At 40.8% G+C, this 18,543-nt stretch overlaps 1 protein-coding gene across 2 annotated transcripts in view; it reads right to left on the bottom strand.

Moving 5' to 3' along the window:
- Positions 1-16,241, bottom strand: part of dip2ba (disco-interacting protein 2 homolog Ba) — a 46,649-nt gene extending 30,408 nt beyond the window's left edge. For both annotated transcript variants that reach the window (XM_026153336.1, XM_026153337.1), the window contains exon 1: positions 15,951-16,241. In XM_026153336.1, the coding sequence (XP_026009121.1) occupies positions 15,951-16,035 (85 nt within the window). In that variant the 5' untranslated portion in view covers positions 16,036-16,241. The remainder of the gene's footprint in view (positions 1-15,950) is intronic.
- Between the last annotated feature and the right edge of the window lie 2,302 nt (positions 16,242-18,543).

Raw genomic sequence — 18,543 nt, 5'->3', positions numbered from 1 at the left:
AATAACGGGCACCTAAACAGCAAATCTAAAGTAACAAGTCACGCCTGTAAGCTAGCACTACAGCATATGGTTTACTTTCAGCCTTTTTAAAAAGAATACCTTGTGTCTGATCACACTAATTCTTTCTCACACTGACATGAATTACTTGAACAGTCTAAAGAAAGCCAGCTTTTTCTAGTGCGACAAGTCATAATGAGTCTGCCGTGAAAAGGACCGAGTCAGTGGTAGAAATTTTGATAGCACCATGAAGTGAGTGCGATCAAGTCAGCAGCTTGACTCCGCCTAAATTCAGTCCACTGTGAAGAGAATAAAAGGAGAAAAGAAGCGTATTTAGACAGAGGCATCCTGGCTAGCAAACTGCATAATAGACTAGTGTTTCAGCATTGCTGGGTAACCACAGGGTATTGAGTGGTGAAAGTGAATGTAGAGGTATCAGGTTTCACTGCAGCAGTGTCGTAGTGAAGATAAACAGGGGTCAGAAGTGTGGGACGGACCTGACCCGAGGGTCACTGAGCACATCAGCTCAAGTATCATCCGAGTCTTCTGTTCACCTACACATATAGAAATATTGCTCAGCAATATACTCTTTATGTTGCACCTACCTCTATGACACGTGCAGAATTTGCTCATCGACTATGCCTAATAGCTCATGGTTTAAAGGAGGACGTTAATGCAGGAGGAGTAATGTTAGGCAGGAAACAGCCTCATTAAATCAATATTATAATCTCATAAAAAGCCATGAGCGGCCTTTGAGAAACGCTTTGATTCTGGGTGCTGAGTCCGCCGTTGACACTGAAACCGCAGACCTTATTGCTTACGTTCCACTCTCTGGACAGCTCACGGTCCTGACCTCATACCACCCACCACTCGCAATCATTAAACAGGCTGTCGTCAAGATGCGAATCTATCGCCCCTCTGAAGATCATGGCTCTCAGTCTGTGGAAGGCGCTCAACAAATGGGCAACACTTGTGTAAAAGAGGCGCACACACTGTGATGAAAACAGGTTGTCTAAACGCCTGTCGAGCTCTAAAATCCACAACAACAACAAAAAAAGCAGTGACAACAACTCACTTCACAAGCAACTAAAAGTGGAAGGTCACAGAGGAAGGGCTGTGGGGCGCTGTGTGTGCGTGCAATAAACCACTCACCAAAACCAAGGGCAGGTATGGGATTAAAGTGTTGTCAGTGAAGGAAAAGAGCAGCAACTGAAACTGATGTGGTTCCGATTCCTCTAAACAGCATCTGAAACACCACCACACTCCTCAAGCTCAGCCAACAAAAACAGAATATTTTAAAGGCTTTCTGAATTATAAAACCTCACTTTATTGCTTTAAAGTCTTTAGGCTCAACATTACACTCTCTTAGAAAATATAGTCAGCGTGAAAGTGATGTGTCGCAGCAGGCAGACACTGAACAAAGTCAGTGGCCAGTGATTTTATTGGCAGATGGGCTGATCTCAGCCACCAAGGCCAAAATGACTACACTGAAAACATTAGTCTGACTTGATGGTGGTGATACTCAAAAAGCCGCCTTAATTTTGTTATATCACAGCTGAAGATTTTCAACACATGCATCAGCAGGGACGAACCAGACATGACGCTCAAACTTTAATGACACCCCCCGTCTGACAAAAACTCTGCTGCCTCGAGGTGTGTACGCCATCAAGTCTGCACATGACCAGAGTCTAAAAGAGACGTTTTATTGGTTATTGTGGGAATACTGTATCACCACAATCACAACAGTCATCAGTGCGTTGTCACTCTGTGGGAGTATGCAACACGTGACACAAAGACACTTTAAAACCAGGCTACCTACTGGGATCAATGTTTGAAAAATATTACTCAGTGTTATGCGGCAGTCTCAACTCTAACATTCCAAAATATGGTCCAATATTCACATAAGAGGCTCTCAGCAACGTGGGTTCAATGCTTCAAGACTCACAAGCAATTTTAGCTCATCTCCAGGAAATGACTAAGGTCAGACTTGCCAGAACAGCAGCTGTTTCAAAATATAAACCTGGCGCTTCCTTTCAAGACAATAAAAGGTAATATATGGACTTACGGGACCAACGGTGCTATTGACAGTCAGGGATTAAGAGGCCTAAGCCACACCCACAATGTTCAGTGTGTTTTCAGGGCCTTTGTTTTACCTCGCTCTCTCGAGACTTGAATTAAAGGGGTCTATGACTACAGGCCAAGCTCTAGCACAATGTGTGCTGTGGGGCCAAGAGGGGAGATAATCATCAGGTTGTTGAGGAGGCTTCCTGAGCACTTTTACTCTTTGGGAATTTTTGATAACCCTTTGGCTCTGCTCGAGTATTAGGAAGGTGAGGCACATTTCCAAAAGAACAAAAAAAACATGGCAACTGACCTTTTGGAAACTTTCATTGTACATTTACAGCAGGACTGGATTACCACTGAACTCTGGTTTCCCATCAGCCCTTCCTGTGACGCAGGCCTGCGATTTCATATATAGAAACTGGTCAGCTGCTGAGAAAATACCTCGTGTTCCTCACACCCACTTCAAAGGGCTCCAATGATCAGCTGTGGCTGATCAGCTGAAGAGCCACAGTGAAAGACAGAGTCAATGAGACAGAAATGGCGAGATACTGGATAACAAGAAGCACCGGGTTTGTGGTCAGAGTGGTCTGGATGTTTAATGAGTTAATAATACCGTACTTTGTTACCATTTCCAACCAACAATCATGTGACTGTCCCATTATTAGTCACAGTTTTTAATAGTGACAGAAGAACGCAAACCTTCGAGGATATCCAAAGTGATCCTTTAGCATCCATGACTACAGTAAGCCAAAAATATGTAAGCTACATTATTAAAGAAAATGTTACTGTCCACTGCGGTTCACACTTCATAGCACTTGATATCAGGCTGTGAATATTTCCCTGGTGCTTGTTGTTGACTACAGCATAAACACAGCATAAACGTGTTGCCAGATAATAAAATATGCAGGCTTATAAGCATCCTTTTGTGTGTGTGTGTGTGTGTGTGTGTGTGTGTGTGTGTGTGTGTGTGTGTGTGTGTGTGTGTGTGTGTGTGTGTGTGTGTATATACACCAAGTTTATTGGTGTGTGTTCGTATCTTGCGAGCAGCTACTGGCTTCACAGCAACTTTTGGAAAGCCTTTTTTTTTTTTTTTTTTTTAAAGCATATCAAATAGTAATTTTCTTCACATTTTGTGTTTTTGGATCTTACAACATGCCAACATGCTGTGTGTGTGTGTGTGTATGTGTATGTGTATGTGTATATATATATATATATATATATATATATATATATATATATATATATATATATCCATAGAGGTCCATAGAGGCTGGGGTCTATCACACCAGGCAAGACCCCAGGTGCAGGCTGTGTAAAGATGCCCCAGAGACAATCCAGCACATAACAGCAGGGTGCAAGATGCTAGCAGGCAAGGCATACATGGAACGCCATAACCAAGTGGCCGGCATAGTGTACAGGAACATCTGTGCCGAGTATAACCTGGAAGTCCCGAGGTCAAAATGGGAGATGCCCCCAAGGGTGGTGGAGAATGACCGAGCTAAGATCCTGTGGGACTTCCAGATACAGACGGACAAAATGGTGGTGGCTAACCAACCGGACATAGTGGTGGTAGACAAACAGAAGAAGACGGCCGTAGTGATCGATGTAGCGGTTCGGTCCCCGTGGTAATCGGAGCACTAGGTGCGGTGACTCCCAAGCTAGGCGAGTGGCTCCAGCAGATCCCGGGAACAACATCGGAGATCTCTGTCCAGAAGAGCGCAGTCCTGGGAACAGCTAAGATACTGCGCAGGACCCTCAAGCTCCCAGGCCTCTGGTAGAGGACCCGAGCTTGAAGGATAAACCGCCCGCAGGGGCGTGCTGGGTGTTTTGTTTTTTTTTAAATTTATGCATGTATATACACGTATACGTATACATGTATATACATGTATGTGTATATACACGTACACGTGTACGTGTATATACATGTATACGTGTATACATGTATACGTGTACGTGTATATACACATACACGTGTACGTGTATATACACGTACACGTGTACGTGTATATACACATACATGTGTATATATATATACACATGTACATGTATACACGTATACACATGTACATGTATACACGTATACACGTGTATACATATACATGTACATGTATATACACGTATACGTGTATATACACGTATACGTGTATATACGTATACGTGTATATACGTATACATGTATATACGTATACGTGTATATACATACATGTATATACGTATACGTGTATATACATACACATGTACATGTATATACATGTGTATACATATACATGTGTATATACATGTGTGTATATATATACACACATGTATACATATACATGTGTGTATATATATACACACACATGTATACATATACATGTGTGTATATATATACACACACACATGTATACATATACATGTGTGTATATATATACACACACATGTATACATATACATGTGTGTATATATATACACACACATGTATACATATACATGTGTGTATATATATACACACACATGTATACATATACGTGTGTATATATATACACACACATGTATACATATACATGTGTATATATATACACACACATGTATACATATACATGTGTATATATATATACACACATGTATACATATACATGTGTATATATATATACACACATGTATACATATACATGTGTATATATATACACACATGTACACATATACATGTGTATATATATACACACATGTACATGTACATATATACACATATACATGTACATATATACACACATGTACATATATACACACATGTACATATATACACACATGTACATATATACACACATGTACATATACATATATACACATGTACATATACATATATACACATGTACATATACATATATACACATGTACATGTATATACATGTACGTGTGTGTGTGTGTGTGTGTGTGTGTGTGTGTGTGTGTGTGTGTGTGTGTGTGTGTGTATATATATATTTTAGGGGTGCAACGATATTCGTATCGATATTGAACCGTTCGATACAGTGCTTTCGGTTCGGTACGCATATGTATCGAACAATACAACATTTGTAATTTATTTTATCAATTTTCCTTCTGACGATGCTGTCTGTGTTGAGCGCTCAGTGAATCTGTGTTCGACTACTCCGCCTAGGCTGCACTGTCGAGCGCAGATCCACTGAGCGCTCAACACAGACAGCATAGTCAGAAGGAAGAGCGCAGGGCAAGCTAGCGAGACAGAAGTTGCAACAGGCAAATTGAACCTCATTCAGATCTGGCGTTTGGAATTATTTTGGTTCTCATGTGACGTATGACCCTGAAGGTAAGCGAGTCATGGACTAAAGTAAAACAGTATGTTGGATGTGCCATGCAATGCTTAATTACATGGGTGGGAACTAGTGTGTTAGCGCAGTTAGCTCGTTAACGTGTTGGCCGTCTAGCCCCATGCACGGGGCGATCGGCGGTAGCTCGTTAACGGAGATTTGCCGTGTTGTGGCGTTAAGGTCATTTCAACGAGATTAACCTGAAAGCACTAGTGGGAACACAACGAATATGACTGCACATTTACGCCAACATCATCCTAGTGCAAAGACAAAAACAACAAGCATGCTACTAACTTTAGCCGAGTCATTTAGACAGCTGTTAGCACGTGATTCTCCTTATGCTGCTGAGAATAAAGCCCAGAAGAAGCGGATAGTATAGCTTTTATTTTGGAAAGAGACATTTCTCTGTAATAAACTCTCTTTTCCAAAGATGAGTGATTCCTCAATCAGATACAGGGCTTGCAAAATCGCTAGCCTGACGTCCTGGAGCTAGCGATCTTTCCAGTTGGGCTACAAAAATCTATCTCTTCCCTGCCCGTCGGGCTATTGTAGGAAAAATATATGTCAATGCTTTTGCATTCTTTCAGAAATGTAGCTGGGTAATTATGTCATTGGCATCGGTGAGCCACTGTCAATATGTGACATATTGAAATCGCGTTTGAATTTGCGCTTGTTTTTTTGCTTTCACTTTGCAATGACAGCACTGATCTGTGAGTGATGATAATTTGTGCACCAATTCCTCTGACATAGTCTTATTAATTGTTAGCTTACTATGCAAACATGACAAGTGAAATCTCCCGCAGCTTAAACATGTGAGAGGTTGATCGCGCAGAGAATCGCTGAGCTTATGTGAGTCCGTGTGTAAAAGTAGCAGTATATATATTTTAGTTCTGCTGAGCCAAATAAGACAGGTCGGGGTGAAGAAGTGACAGCCAAAGAAAAGCTTACCACAAAACGGAGAAGTTATGACAAATGAGACTATAAGGCAAAAAGAAAGTGCAGCTTTATGGTTTCATGGACAAAAGAATTTCTGTGGCTGCAATATGACGAGCTAAATAACCAGGGCTGCACATAAGTGGTCCGCAGGTGCGCATTCGCTGTCAAAATAAAAAACGCGCACAAGGGTTAGGGTTAAATTTAAAAACTGTACTTTTGAGTTAAAATATATATTTATAATTTTAATAAATGACAAATTAAAAAGGCATGAACATTTTTTTGTATCGAAAAAATATCGAACCGTGACACCAAAGTATCGAACCGAACCGTGAATTTTGTGTATCGTTGCACCCCTAATTAATATATATATATATATATATATATATATATATATATATATATATATATATATATATATATATATATATATATATATATATATATATATATTAGAGATGGACCGATCCGATATTACGTATCGGTCCGATACTGACCTAAATTACTGGATCGGATATCGGAGAAAAATAAAAAATGTAATCCGATCCATTAAATATCACAAAAGCACCTCACAAAACTTGCAACACGCCGTAACTCACCTCAGAACGTTAGCACTCGGAGCAGTATGCATCACGTGATAGAGCGGCTGTGGCATGCCGGACCTGTCGGTGGTCTGGATAGCATGTGGAGCTTCGCTAGCAACCCGGCATTTCATCTCCGACAAAGTTATCCCCGAGAGAAGTAAAGCAAGTGTGTAAGTCCATCTCTGAATGTTTGTAAAGCATTCCTGCGTTAAGCTTAACAAGCGACTGCCTCTTCTTGCTGCTACTTCAATCATGAAACTGCTTAACGATCAGCTGATCGGCTTTTCTGTCGCGAGTCCGTCTCTCTAGTTTGCTTTTGGCCCACTTTGCACCAGAAAGAGGAAACCAGTGGCTGAACAACAGCAGCACGTTTAAGCTTGATAAGCTGTTGTTAGAATTTATTTAATATTACTTTCTACTCGAGGATCTTTTTCTACATAGCTGACGGCTGGTAACTGTGCAGGGGCGGATCTAGCAAAGTTTAGCCAGGGGGGCCGATAGGGCATTAGCAGGGAAAAGGGGGCACAAAGACATACTTTTCTTTCTTATTCTCATTTAAAATGTCTAGCTTTTAATAAATAATTATCTGACACCCAAAGTTTTAATTTGATGCAAAATGAATAGAAGTCCATTACTGTATATAGTAACTATTAAGTCTAATATATATATACCCTAGTAAGCTATAGTACTTTTTCCTTTGGAAAGGTACCATCTGTGCAGTCTGCAATTTTGTTGAAGAAAGATGTTGAATCTATTTAATATTTCTTGAAAAATAATTGATTTCTGTGCATTTTTTTTCCACACTGCATCAAATTAAGGTTGATTACGTCGATTAAGCATCATGAGGTGGAGCGTGAGGGGTGGTTCCCTATTTTTTATTTATTTATTTTTGTTGTTGCTGGGAGTTGGAACCCTATTAGTTAGGTTGCTTAATATTTACGCTAAGTACTCTTTAAAATACCAGAATAGGGAGGATGGTGTAGGTCTAAGTTTATTAGATTGATCAGTATTGCTGAACTATGAAATATTTTTTTTGCATACAGGTATAACAGAATAACTTTAGTGTAGTTGTTGTTTTAAACTTGAGTATGAACTTACACAAAATGCAGCAAGATTTTGTTGATTAAAAAACACTATATCGGATTCATATCGGTATCGGCAGATATCCAAATTTATGATATCGGTATCGGACATAAAAAAGTGGTATCGTGCCATCTCTAATTTTTATATATATATATATATATATATATATATATATATATATATATATATATATATATATATATATATATACACACACACACACATATATACACGAACACACACCAATAAACTTGCACTTGCTCAGCTTTACTGTTAAACATTAGCAGGTAACGGACAACAAGACAACTAAAATCACTGGGGTTAACAATTATCACGCTTTTAACAACTTTCCAAGGGAGTCAGAAAGTAGGTGATTGGCCTAAAGAGGACAGCCCCGAAGAGGCTCTGGTATTTCACACACAACCCACGGGCGTAACAGTGACCCACATGTAGCAGCCAACCAGCTAGTTGGTCGCTCGTGGATGAGTTTGCCACTGGCTGATGTCTACTAGCCAGGAAACTCAGCCTCAGCGCCAAAGACACTCACACACACACACACACACACAAAATTAGGACTGACTCCGAAGGATTTCGAGAGGGTGGCCTCCACTGCAATAATGGGGGAGCTTTTGTGTCAAAGAGATGCTTGTTTTCTCCTCCTCAGGCATGAAAGAGAATTTGTCTTGCCAGCCAGGTCTATTTATATTCACAAGAGCATTGGCACGGTCACGTGGCTCACTGGGCGGTGGGTATATACTAACGATAGATTAGAGGGGCTCTGCATTAACTCTCAAACTGACACCACCATAGAAAAGAAACAACTTTAATTTCCATGAGCCTATCAGACACAGATCAGAGAGTGTATCACTGAGCAATACCAGGTGTGTCACAGCACTGGCTCTGCGGGGCACAAAAAGCACAGTAGGGGAAAAAGTCCCTGACCATCACTTTCAGTTAGATAAAGTTGGTTGAGTGGTAAATGAAGGTGGGTGCATTGGAAAGCTGTGATAAATGGCCTGATATGATAAAATCAACAGTCATTCTTTCCTTATGATGACTCAGAGTTGGCATCACGTCTATAAAAGCCAAAGCTTGAACAGGTTCACTCACTTTGCAGCGGATTGTTATGCCCTGAAGTAGAGGACACGCCTAATAGCAGTGACTCACAAATCAACAGGCAAGCCTAGTCTGTAAACACGTTATCTAAATACTGTTGGTTTAACTTGACATACATAAACAAGCTACTTATCACATAAATGGGTGGATATTATGTAGTGTTAACCCTTATCCATATACCTTAAACAAGGTAAGATCAACCATTATACTTCAAGTTTTCCAACAAATTATAGAAATAAAAGATAACAGAGTCCTCTCACACCTGTATACACCCAGGGAGAAATAAATTTCAACTAGTTCGGTCTTAAATTCTTATATTATCACAAGAATACACAATAATAATAGATGACACATCTTGACGAGATGAAATAGTTGCAGGTGCTGTTTAAAGATGTCCATCTTTAGGTTAACACAGAGAGTCGTCTTTTCCACGTTGTGCATTTCCACTGTCACATCAATCCAGTTATTTATGGTAGATACTACATTTTCCATCCATCTTTTGGTAATAGCCTTTTTCTCTGCTGCTATCACTATATATTTATTGATGCCTTTCGCTGATCAAAGTACTTCTGCCAAAGTCCAGCCCAGATATAAGCTCTTTAAGGCAGATACTAAATCATTTTATGTCTACACAGACAACTTAGCAAAGAATCTATGTAAAATATGAGAATAACAGACTGTTGTAACGCATCATTTGTTCCCGTTTCTTTTGTTAAATCTACCAAAGCTACCAAAGATAGCACAGGCTGACAACACAGCTTGATTTCTAAAGAGCTATTAGCCAAAGGAGCAGTGCATCATTGAGTGTCTACAGGCATCTACAGTGGAGGCTGTGTCGTGGTTTAGAGCTGCATTTCAAACAGTGGTCTTGTTGAATCTACCATCAGATGAAGTACCATCAGATTTTGATCAGTGCCATCTGGAAAGCCCTGATTGGCAATGGCTTCATTTTTCAGAATGACAATGATCCTAAACACGCCGTCAATACAGTAAAAACATCTAAAAACATGGGATCATCTAAAGGAAGCCAGTATCCAAAGAAGGGCTTTAAATGTCCTTCAAGAATCCCGGAGAACTACTCAAAGGAGAGAAAGCTCAGGCTCAGAAAAATAAATACTGACTTTCAAGCTTGTTAAAAATTACAAACTCTGTTTTTGTCTGTTTCCCATGTTATTAACGAAATATAAAGAAATGAGCAGATACTCAAGACTTTTTCACAATACTGTCATTTAACAGGACCACGTTAGTGATATTTCAGCCAAATATTAGCACTGTACTTTTATTATTATATATTATTAATATATTATAACATATTAATAAGGCAATGAATACAATATTAAAAATGAAGTGAATGTGTTATTCATTGTTTCTATAGTTGGGTTCCTAACTGTTAATCATTTCCAAGGAACATCAAATTGAATGTTTCAAGTATCATCTTGTTATTTCAGTCTCAAACTCACATGCATAATTCAGTCGTTGATTTCTCAATCCAACCTCACATCACGAGTGAACTCGCTCAACAAGTTCAGCATCTTTGACAATATAAAGTGACTTTCTCACACCAAAGATCTGCAGGTCTTACGAGCTGATGAGTGGGATGTCAATATAGCCCCTGGCATAAATTTTAATACGATCTTGTGTTTTTTTGGCATGCCTCAACATGTACCTGGGGAACATAAAAAAGTCAAGCTGACTTACCGCACACACCCACACCACTCAGTGTCCTGGTACTTAATGAGACCGTTTGAATAATTCAGCCAACTATAGGCTCAGAGGAGGGAAAGGGACTCCAGCCATCATTAACTATTCACAGAAGCTGTATTACGTCAAACTCACATGTGCAAATATACTGTTTACACACAAACACAACAAGACCCTTACCAGATGAAATGCCCCGGCTCTGAATCTACAAGCGGGGAGATGAAAGCTTTTGGGATTCTGACCTTCTGGGTCCTCTACAGAGATCAAACACAAGCACAAACTTGTGCAATATCCACTACAATATGTAAACACAAAAATTATAGCATGGTAAGAAAAATCACAAGACTGCTCAAATCCAATTCAAATGCCGTAAGAAATACAAGACGAATGACTTAAGGAGTCTCGCAAACAGCGCTGGAAAATAAACCATCTTTGTCGTTTATAATCCGTCTTTAATATAATTACACCGGAGTGCAATGTGTCCTTTTTAGACACTTTAGTGGCTTCATTAATCTCTTAAAAGAGATAGAAATCTGTCAGACAACAGTCGCTTTCTCGGTCACACTTTTAGAGCTTTATTCAGACATGTTTAAACGTGCACACACAGCAGTGACAGAGAAAGCAGTGATATTTTACATATGTGCAAAAGAGTTGTCATGCTTTGTGGCAACGAGCATTGTCGGTTGTACTTCTGAATGTGTGTGCACCATCCTGAAGCTGAGAGAAAGCTACACCCTATTCACTGTGCACAGAGACAGCTTTCTCCTCTGGATTGGGACGGACAAATATCTCAGGCTTATTGTACTTTGTGAACAGACATCGTTTTAATGTACTGTTTATGTCATGAGCAGCTGTAATGCTGCGCATGCCTGCTCACTCATGCAAATGGACAAAAATTAGACTGAAAGGTGCTAAAAGAGACCTGCCAAGATTGCTTTTGCAATTTGTGTGAAAATCTGAAAGGGGTGTTGTTTCACATCTGGAAACTGGTGAATTTAGATGTGATCAGATTAATGGAAAGCAGTGCAAGTCCAAGAGGAGGTTTCCACAACAAAACATCTTTCCAGTCAGTGTAAGGAGCCTCTTATTCCTCATTTTACACCAGAGCAAAAGGCACCTTAAAAACGCACGCACTGCAACACATGTTCTTCCGTTTGAGGAAGTGTCCATCACATGTCTCCAATCTGCCTTAAATTTAGCACTGTTTTGACTGTAACAAAAACAACTGTTTGCTGTTTAACACACTGAGAAATAATAAAAACAGCTCAGAGACATTGTGAAAACCTTTATGACCTAAGTATCGTACAGAACAGCTGGAAATATTTTTTCATTTTGACTATAAAATTACAAAATAATTCTCATCTTTCAGGAATTTAGAGATTTTTTGCATCTAGCCCAAAAATGGTCGAGTAGTTCAGGTAACATGAAGCCCACACTGTAAAATCTAGGCGGAGCTGATTTTTCTGTCTGTGTTCAGACAGCGTTACGTTGTGAATGCTTTGTGCTACGGTGATACACCAAATATCCCCGTAAAGCTCGCCTTCTCCTCTTACCGGAACTGTCTGAATTTTGTCTCTAGCAAAAGTGGTAATGGAGTTACAGTCATTCAAAGAGCGCTGGACCGCGGGTAAAAATGAAAGAGTTTAAAGGGTGGGAGGAGAGTCCTCCTTGACGATTCATCAGACTTCGCCCTACATGCTGTCACTGATGACTAAGGTCAGGAAAGCAGGTAGCTAAGAAAGGCTTAGTCCATATTAGTGCTGACATGCTCTGCTGAGGGCCTTCTCTCCTTCATACACAAATGAACACAGCCTACTTCTGCTACATCTGAAGGATTGGCCCAGAAAAGAAGACTCTCTGCATACTGATCAGAGATGCAAACAGACAGCGACCCCACACACATATCAACAAGTGCACTCCATGCACTAGAAAGCGCTCAGAAGCAGATTGGGAGGAACTGCCAATCATTTCCAGTTGTATTGCAATGTCAAAACAGCACCTCGGCACGGAGCATCAGCATTAGCCGACAAACCAGAACTCATCTGTGCAGAATTTTGCTTGGGTCAGCGATTTCTCTCAAGCAAACTTGACAGACGGAAGGTGATATAAAGCAGGTAGGCTGGACACAGGGATGAACAAGACATGAACTTTTACCTCTGGCCCAGTAGAGAGATGGGAGGGCATGCACTCCCAGTGGAAATACACACTGGGTGTCATCTTCTTGTGTGTATGACCAGTCAGCGGCCGTTCCCTTCTCTTCATATGGAGGCGGCTCATTCCAACGTACACACAAAGATCGGGTTCAGCTGAATGGCCTAAATGGCAGCAGAAGCTCCTGGCCACAGCGGCTCAGACCAGCTGAATGGTCCTCATTGTGTCCACCACAGTCACAGGGGGCTCGCAGAAATGAGTTGTTTTCTAAGAGGCCATTTGGCAGGCCAGTGTTCTTATCCGAGCAACACAGGAACAGGCATTTCCACTTGCTTCAGATGAGGGCTTGTTATGGACTCAAGAAAGACGGCCCATGAGGCACGCATCCAGTCACAAAGGGACTAACAAACTTATACATACATGGACGTGAAACGGACTTTATACCACCGCCCCCAACCCACTCTTTCCACTACACTCAGTGTCTCGCAGCTAGAATTTAAAAAGCATTGCATTCATAAGCCATGATGTCACACGAGCATGTGTTGAAGTCTAAGTGTCAACACCAGAATACTGGGAATTTGCCCGCTTCTTGTACCAACCGGTTTTTGAACCTCGTGTTTCTGACGGGCGCTCGTCAACAACAACAGAAATGCAGAGTTTTAAAAGCAGTTCCTGTTTGCAAGAAGTGCATTACTGTGCAAGTGCGTAACAGACCAAAAATAATGGTGACATGCTGTTAACCACAAAGATTAACCACAAGCAAGTTCCGATTCCGGTAAATAATCAGAAATAACTCTAAAACATGTACGGCCAACACAGGCAAAACATATTTGCATTTTTACTCTTAGTAAGTCATAAATATCAGTGTAATTTGCTATATTTATCATATATCATATTGCTATGATGCAAAACAACAAACAAATTTAACCCACAATACACCCTGAGATTTTAACGCTTGTTTAATATTATATGTTATGTCTTTGTTTTATCTGTCTGATGTATCTGGTTCTTATCTGTACTTTTATTGTTTATATAAATGCTACCAAGGAACCAGAGGGGCAGATGAAAATCAGCCTGTAATTCGCCAAACCTGACTCCAACTGCTTGTGTTAATTTTTGTACCACGTGTCCATTTATAGAAAATGAGCATAAAGATGAAGGAATAATTGGCAAACCTTTCTTAAATAACCTGTGATCTAATATAACATAGCGATCTTATAGACCTCAGTCTCCCCCTGGGGCATCTAAAGGTGTTGGCCCAAAATGACTCCCTTCCAACAAGAGTCCCTCTAGTCCCGTTTCATCGCTGTGGTGCAACGAGAGCTCGTGCTAACCTACAGTGGCCCAGCATGTTTAGTCCACATAACTGCGTTTTACTATATATGGATGTTTTAATCTGTTAACGTGAAAGTAGTACTCACAGCCCTCCATCTAATTTTGAACGCGCTATTGAAGACAACTTCACTTCCTTTAATGGCGTGTTGTTTAAAAATGTGACATATCACTGCGAGACTAATGAGAAATTTCCACATACAGGTTGTACCCAGCCTCTCACCCAGTGAACGTCTCCTGCCTCCATGGAGTGGATGTACTGTATATACCACTAATGGGCTACAGTAACCAAAACAGAACAACTGCTGAGATTCATCAGCAGGTCAGGTCAGCACACCAAATCCTTTTTAAATCTACAGCTGAAAACACCTTTGAGTAATGGACTAATATCATTATTAAACTCTGATCGAACACTTTGGTATTTTTATTGCAGTCAGTATCTTTTTACACAGTGTCATAACCCCCTTTTTAAGCCTTTATTACTCCCAGATATGAAATCATCATGTATTTACATCAAAACGCATGCATAACCAATTATAGGAGGGTAGCTATATATGATGCTATATTTAGAACAAACAATAACAAAATGCTATGGACGCTGTGGATAACTAGAGGGGTCACTGCACAGGAGGATTAGATTTAGCTGCATGTATGGGGGCCACAAAGCAGGGGAAAAGGAGGGGGTACTGTCACGGATGTGTGACAGTGTGTCATTGGTGGGGTAGTGGGGCAAGCAGCTGCTCTGGGGGAGGGGTTGATATCAGCCCTGCTTTGGATAAATGAATGGTCCCAATATTGGGGTGCATACACACGTGACAACAAGCCTCACATCACTGTGACCACAGGCACAGGGCAGTGTAGTATATGAGGAGGAGCATAGGCAGGTAAACCCATGATTCCAGTAATAACAGGGCTGCACAGGTGTGCAAGGCTCGGTAAACTCTACGTTATCACTCCGGTGAATATCACTGAGGTCACAAACTACGTGTGGTAACTACGGGCAGTCATACATGACAGACTGTATCTTCATATGACACCACGAGCGGATGATGACTATAGGCCTGCTCATCTGATTTCAACACCACTCACAGTGACTCACACTTTTATAGCAATCAGCCGGATTTTTTTCCCAGATGAAAGTTGAGGTTTCAATTACGTCTAACTGGGAGCCATGTGGTTACAGCTGAATAAAATCAATACAATATGAAGAAGTACAACTGGATAACAAGAAAAGGGGTACAGCCCTGAACGCCTTTCAACCAAGCCACACACACACGTAGTGGTGTTTAAAGACACACATTCACACAGCAAACGAGAGGACTTCTGATCTTGTTAATCAACCTTCAGTTTTAAATGAGCTTTCGAGAAAAAGAGGAATATAACAAAATAAACAGAAACAAGGGGAAATGGATGGAAGCCTTTCTCTTCCTCATGTACAATGCTGCTTGCCATGCACTGCTAGCTCAAATGCCCACATCCTGTACTAGCACAAAATAAGCTAGGTGGCAGAGCCTGAGAGCCTGAAGCATGCTCTCATTCAAATTTTTCATAAAGGAAAAGTAGACGATGAGGATGAACCTCTGGTATAACCTATGCCGGTCAGCCCAGACAGCTGAGACATACACAGCTAGCCTGACAATCTGCTACAGCATCCCCCCCCATCAGCCCCCCGCCCCTCCTTTACCTTCAGACAGCTCCAGATCCAACTCAGCCAACTGGTCTCTAACCTCTTTAGGCAGGGCGGACAAATCCACGCCGCGGTCCGCCATGGCTTCGCCGATAAACTCGAGTGGCGTCTAGTTGAAAAGAAACCGGGCTGTTGCGAGGAAACGTTAAAAAATTAAAAACAAAACCCCTCCCTCAAGACACAAAACAAGCACCGGAGTGGGAGAGACAGTCCATCCGCACGGCTGGCCCTTCCGCCATAATGGGGGAAACTCACCAACGGCAACGGGCGGTCACGTGACTGCATTTACCTCGCCTGCGTGTGTTGATTCGCCGCATCCGAGAAGGGAGGAGGAGGTGGAGGTGAAGGAGGTGAGGGTCTCACCGACACCGCTGCTCCCCCTGGCGTTTCAGTGGCGAACAGACACACACAGGGAGACACGGACACACAGTCCCCGCCCTTCATTGAGTTCAAGAGGGTTAAAAGAAAAGATTAAAACTTCTTTATAAAGATGACTGAAGGGTTTTTTTTTTGTTTGTTTTTTTTTGGGGGGGGGGGGGGAATACAGGTTTCACGCACGAAATGCACATGTTTTGTGTGATCGTTTACTTAACTGTGCATGTATAAATCAATTAAAACGTACTCGACTTACTAAAAAAACTAAACCACAAAAACTGAAACTGGTGCAGCATCTGATTCCTGCTGTTAGCAGCTTTCTGGGACTCAGAAGATAACCTAATGGCCGATTTACACTACAGAGGTGCAACAATAGTCAATTTCCAGAGAGATCAGGGAGAGAAACTTTGCTGGAGACCAAAAATAGTGTATATTTGTCACACTTAAATGCTTTGGATCATCAAGCAAACTTTGATATTAGGCAAACATAACCTGAGTAAATGCAAAATGCATTTTTAAGTATTGATTATGTTTAGCAATCAAACCTGCATAAAAAGGTAACTACCCCCTTTGTTAAATCATGAATTAAAAGGCTTTTCTAAGGATCCACGGTGAGAGCCATTAGCCACTTATGGAGAAAACATGGAACAGGGGTGAACCTTCCCGGGAGTGGCCGGCCTACCAAAAATACTCCAAGGCTCGAGATTCATCTAGGAGATCACAAAAGAACACAGAACAGCATCTAAAGAACTGCAGGGCTCATTTGCCTCAGTTAAGGTCAGAATGTGATGCTTAGTTGCTTCAAAACGACTTGCCCTAAGTGATGGACACATGAATTCTGCTCACTACCACAAAACCACATTTCTGAATGGCTAAAAAAACCCAACAATAACGAAATTAAAGTTTTGTTGTGGTCTAGTGAAAGTCCATGCTTAGATCACAATGTGTTGTTTTGGCATGACCTTAAACCGGCTGTTAATGCTCAAAAACCATCCGGTGTGGTTGAATTAAAACAATTCCTCAATAGCAGAGTGAAAGACTCAGTGCTAGTTATGAGAAATGCTTGATTGCAGTTCTTGCTGTCAAAGGTGGCCAATTATTAATTATTAATAACCAGTTATTATGCTTAGGGACAAAGATGGGTGAAACATGTACGTGTGACAAATATGCAAAGGTATAATATTAATAATTTATAACATTGCCCAGTAATTTCCTGTTAAGAAATTACTGGAGGGTTTTTTCTGTTCTTGTAAAGAACAAACAGGAAGTGCCACACAGGCCTATATAATGCAGAGAGTCAGATATTTGAAAAAGCCACAGCACATTTCTCTGGCTCTGACATGAGTTGAGAAGAATTTGACTTTAAGTCAGTCTTTGCAAAGTTCATGTAACACACAGTTGCAGTGCTGAAAACTGCCTCTGCATAAGCTCATAAAGTGACCTTGAGCACTTACGATCATCAGTGTGGCATCTTCACTGTAACCACGCTAAAAATAAATATTCCCTTCAGCCACTCCCGCAGCAGTTTAGGACTTCTCCAAAAAGTTCTGTTAATGTTTTTTTCTTCTTCTAGGAAACATGGACATTGTCTTGCGAGGAAAACAAGCTTCAAAGCAAACTGAACATAACAACTTAATTGCAGACTGCTGTCACTCTGCATTTCCAAAAATACTGGATTACTGGACAGCAAAACACAGCTTAAAAGCAGGGCCACAGCGAGCATTTTCTAGGCCAACAAGAACCCCTTCACACACCCGTAATGTCACAGGTAGTTATAATTCTTTAACCATTTGGATTTTGAGTTAAATGTCTAAGTATATGGACTGTAAATGTACAGGATGGTTTAAACATTTACTGTTTTTTTAGTCCAGTCCTTGTACCTGAGCATTTCAGAAGAAAATGTTTTATTATTTTTGTTTGTTTGTTCCTTCTTGACTTATCACATTCACTATATTTTGAGAAAAACTTGACCTTGAAATCGAGGTCACCAAGATTTTTAGCAGATTAAACCATGATATGAATTTCAAAATCTTACATCCCCTCGTTCTTGAGTTATCACATTCACAAACTTGGATGTCCATGCCGCCTGTCCACCTGCTAGCCTGGCAGGCGGACAATACTCCATCAGCCTTTTACATCTAGCTGACGAATAAAACATATTTTTGCACCAACCAAAATTACTCCACGAGCACAGCAACAGCAGGTCACAAAAGAA

The sequence above is a fragment of the Astatotilapia calliptera genome, chromosome 20, assembly GCF_900246225.1.
Source record: "Astatotilapia calliptera chromosome 20, fAstCal1.2, whole genome shotgun sequence".
Lineage (NCBI taxonomy): Eukaryota > Metazoa > Chordata > Actinopteri > Cichliformes > Cichlidae > Astatotilapia > Astatotilapia calliptera.
The sequence above is the reverse complement of the archived record's forward strand: the minus strand, read 5'-3'. Positions and strand labels throughout refer to the sequence as shown.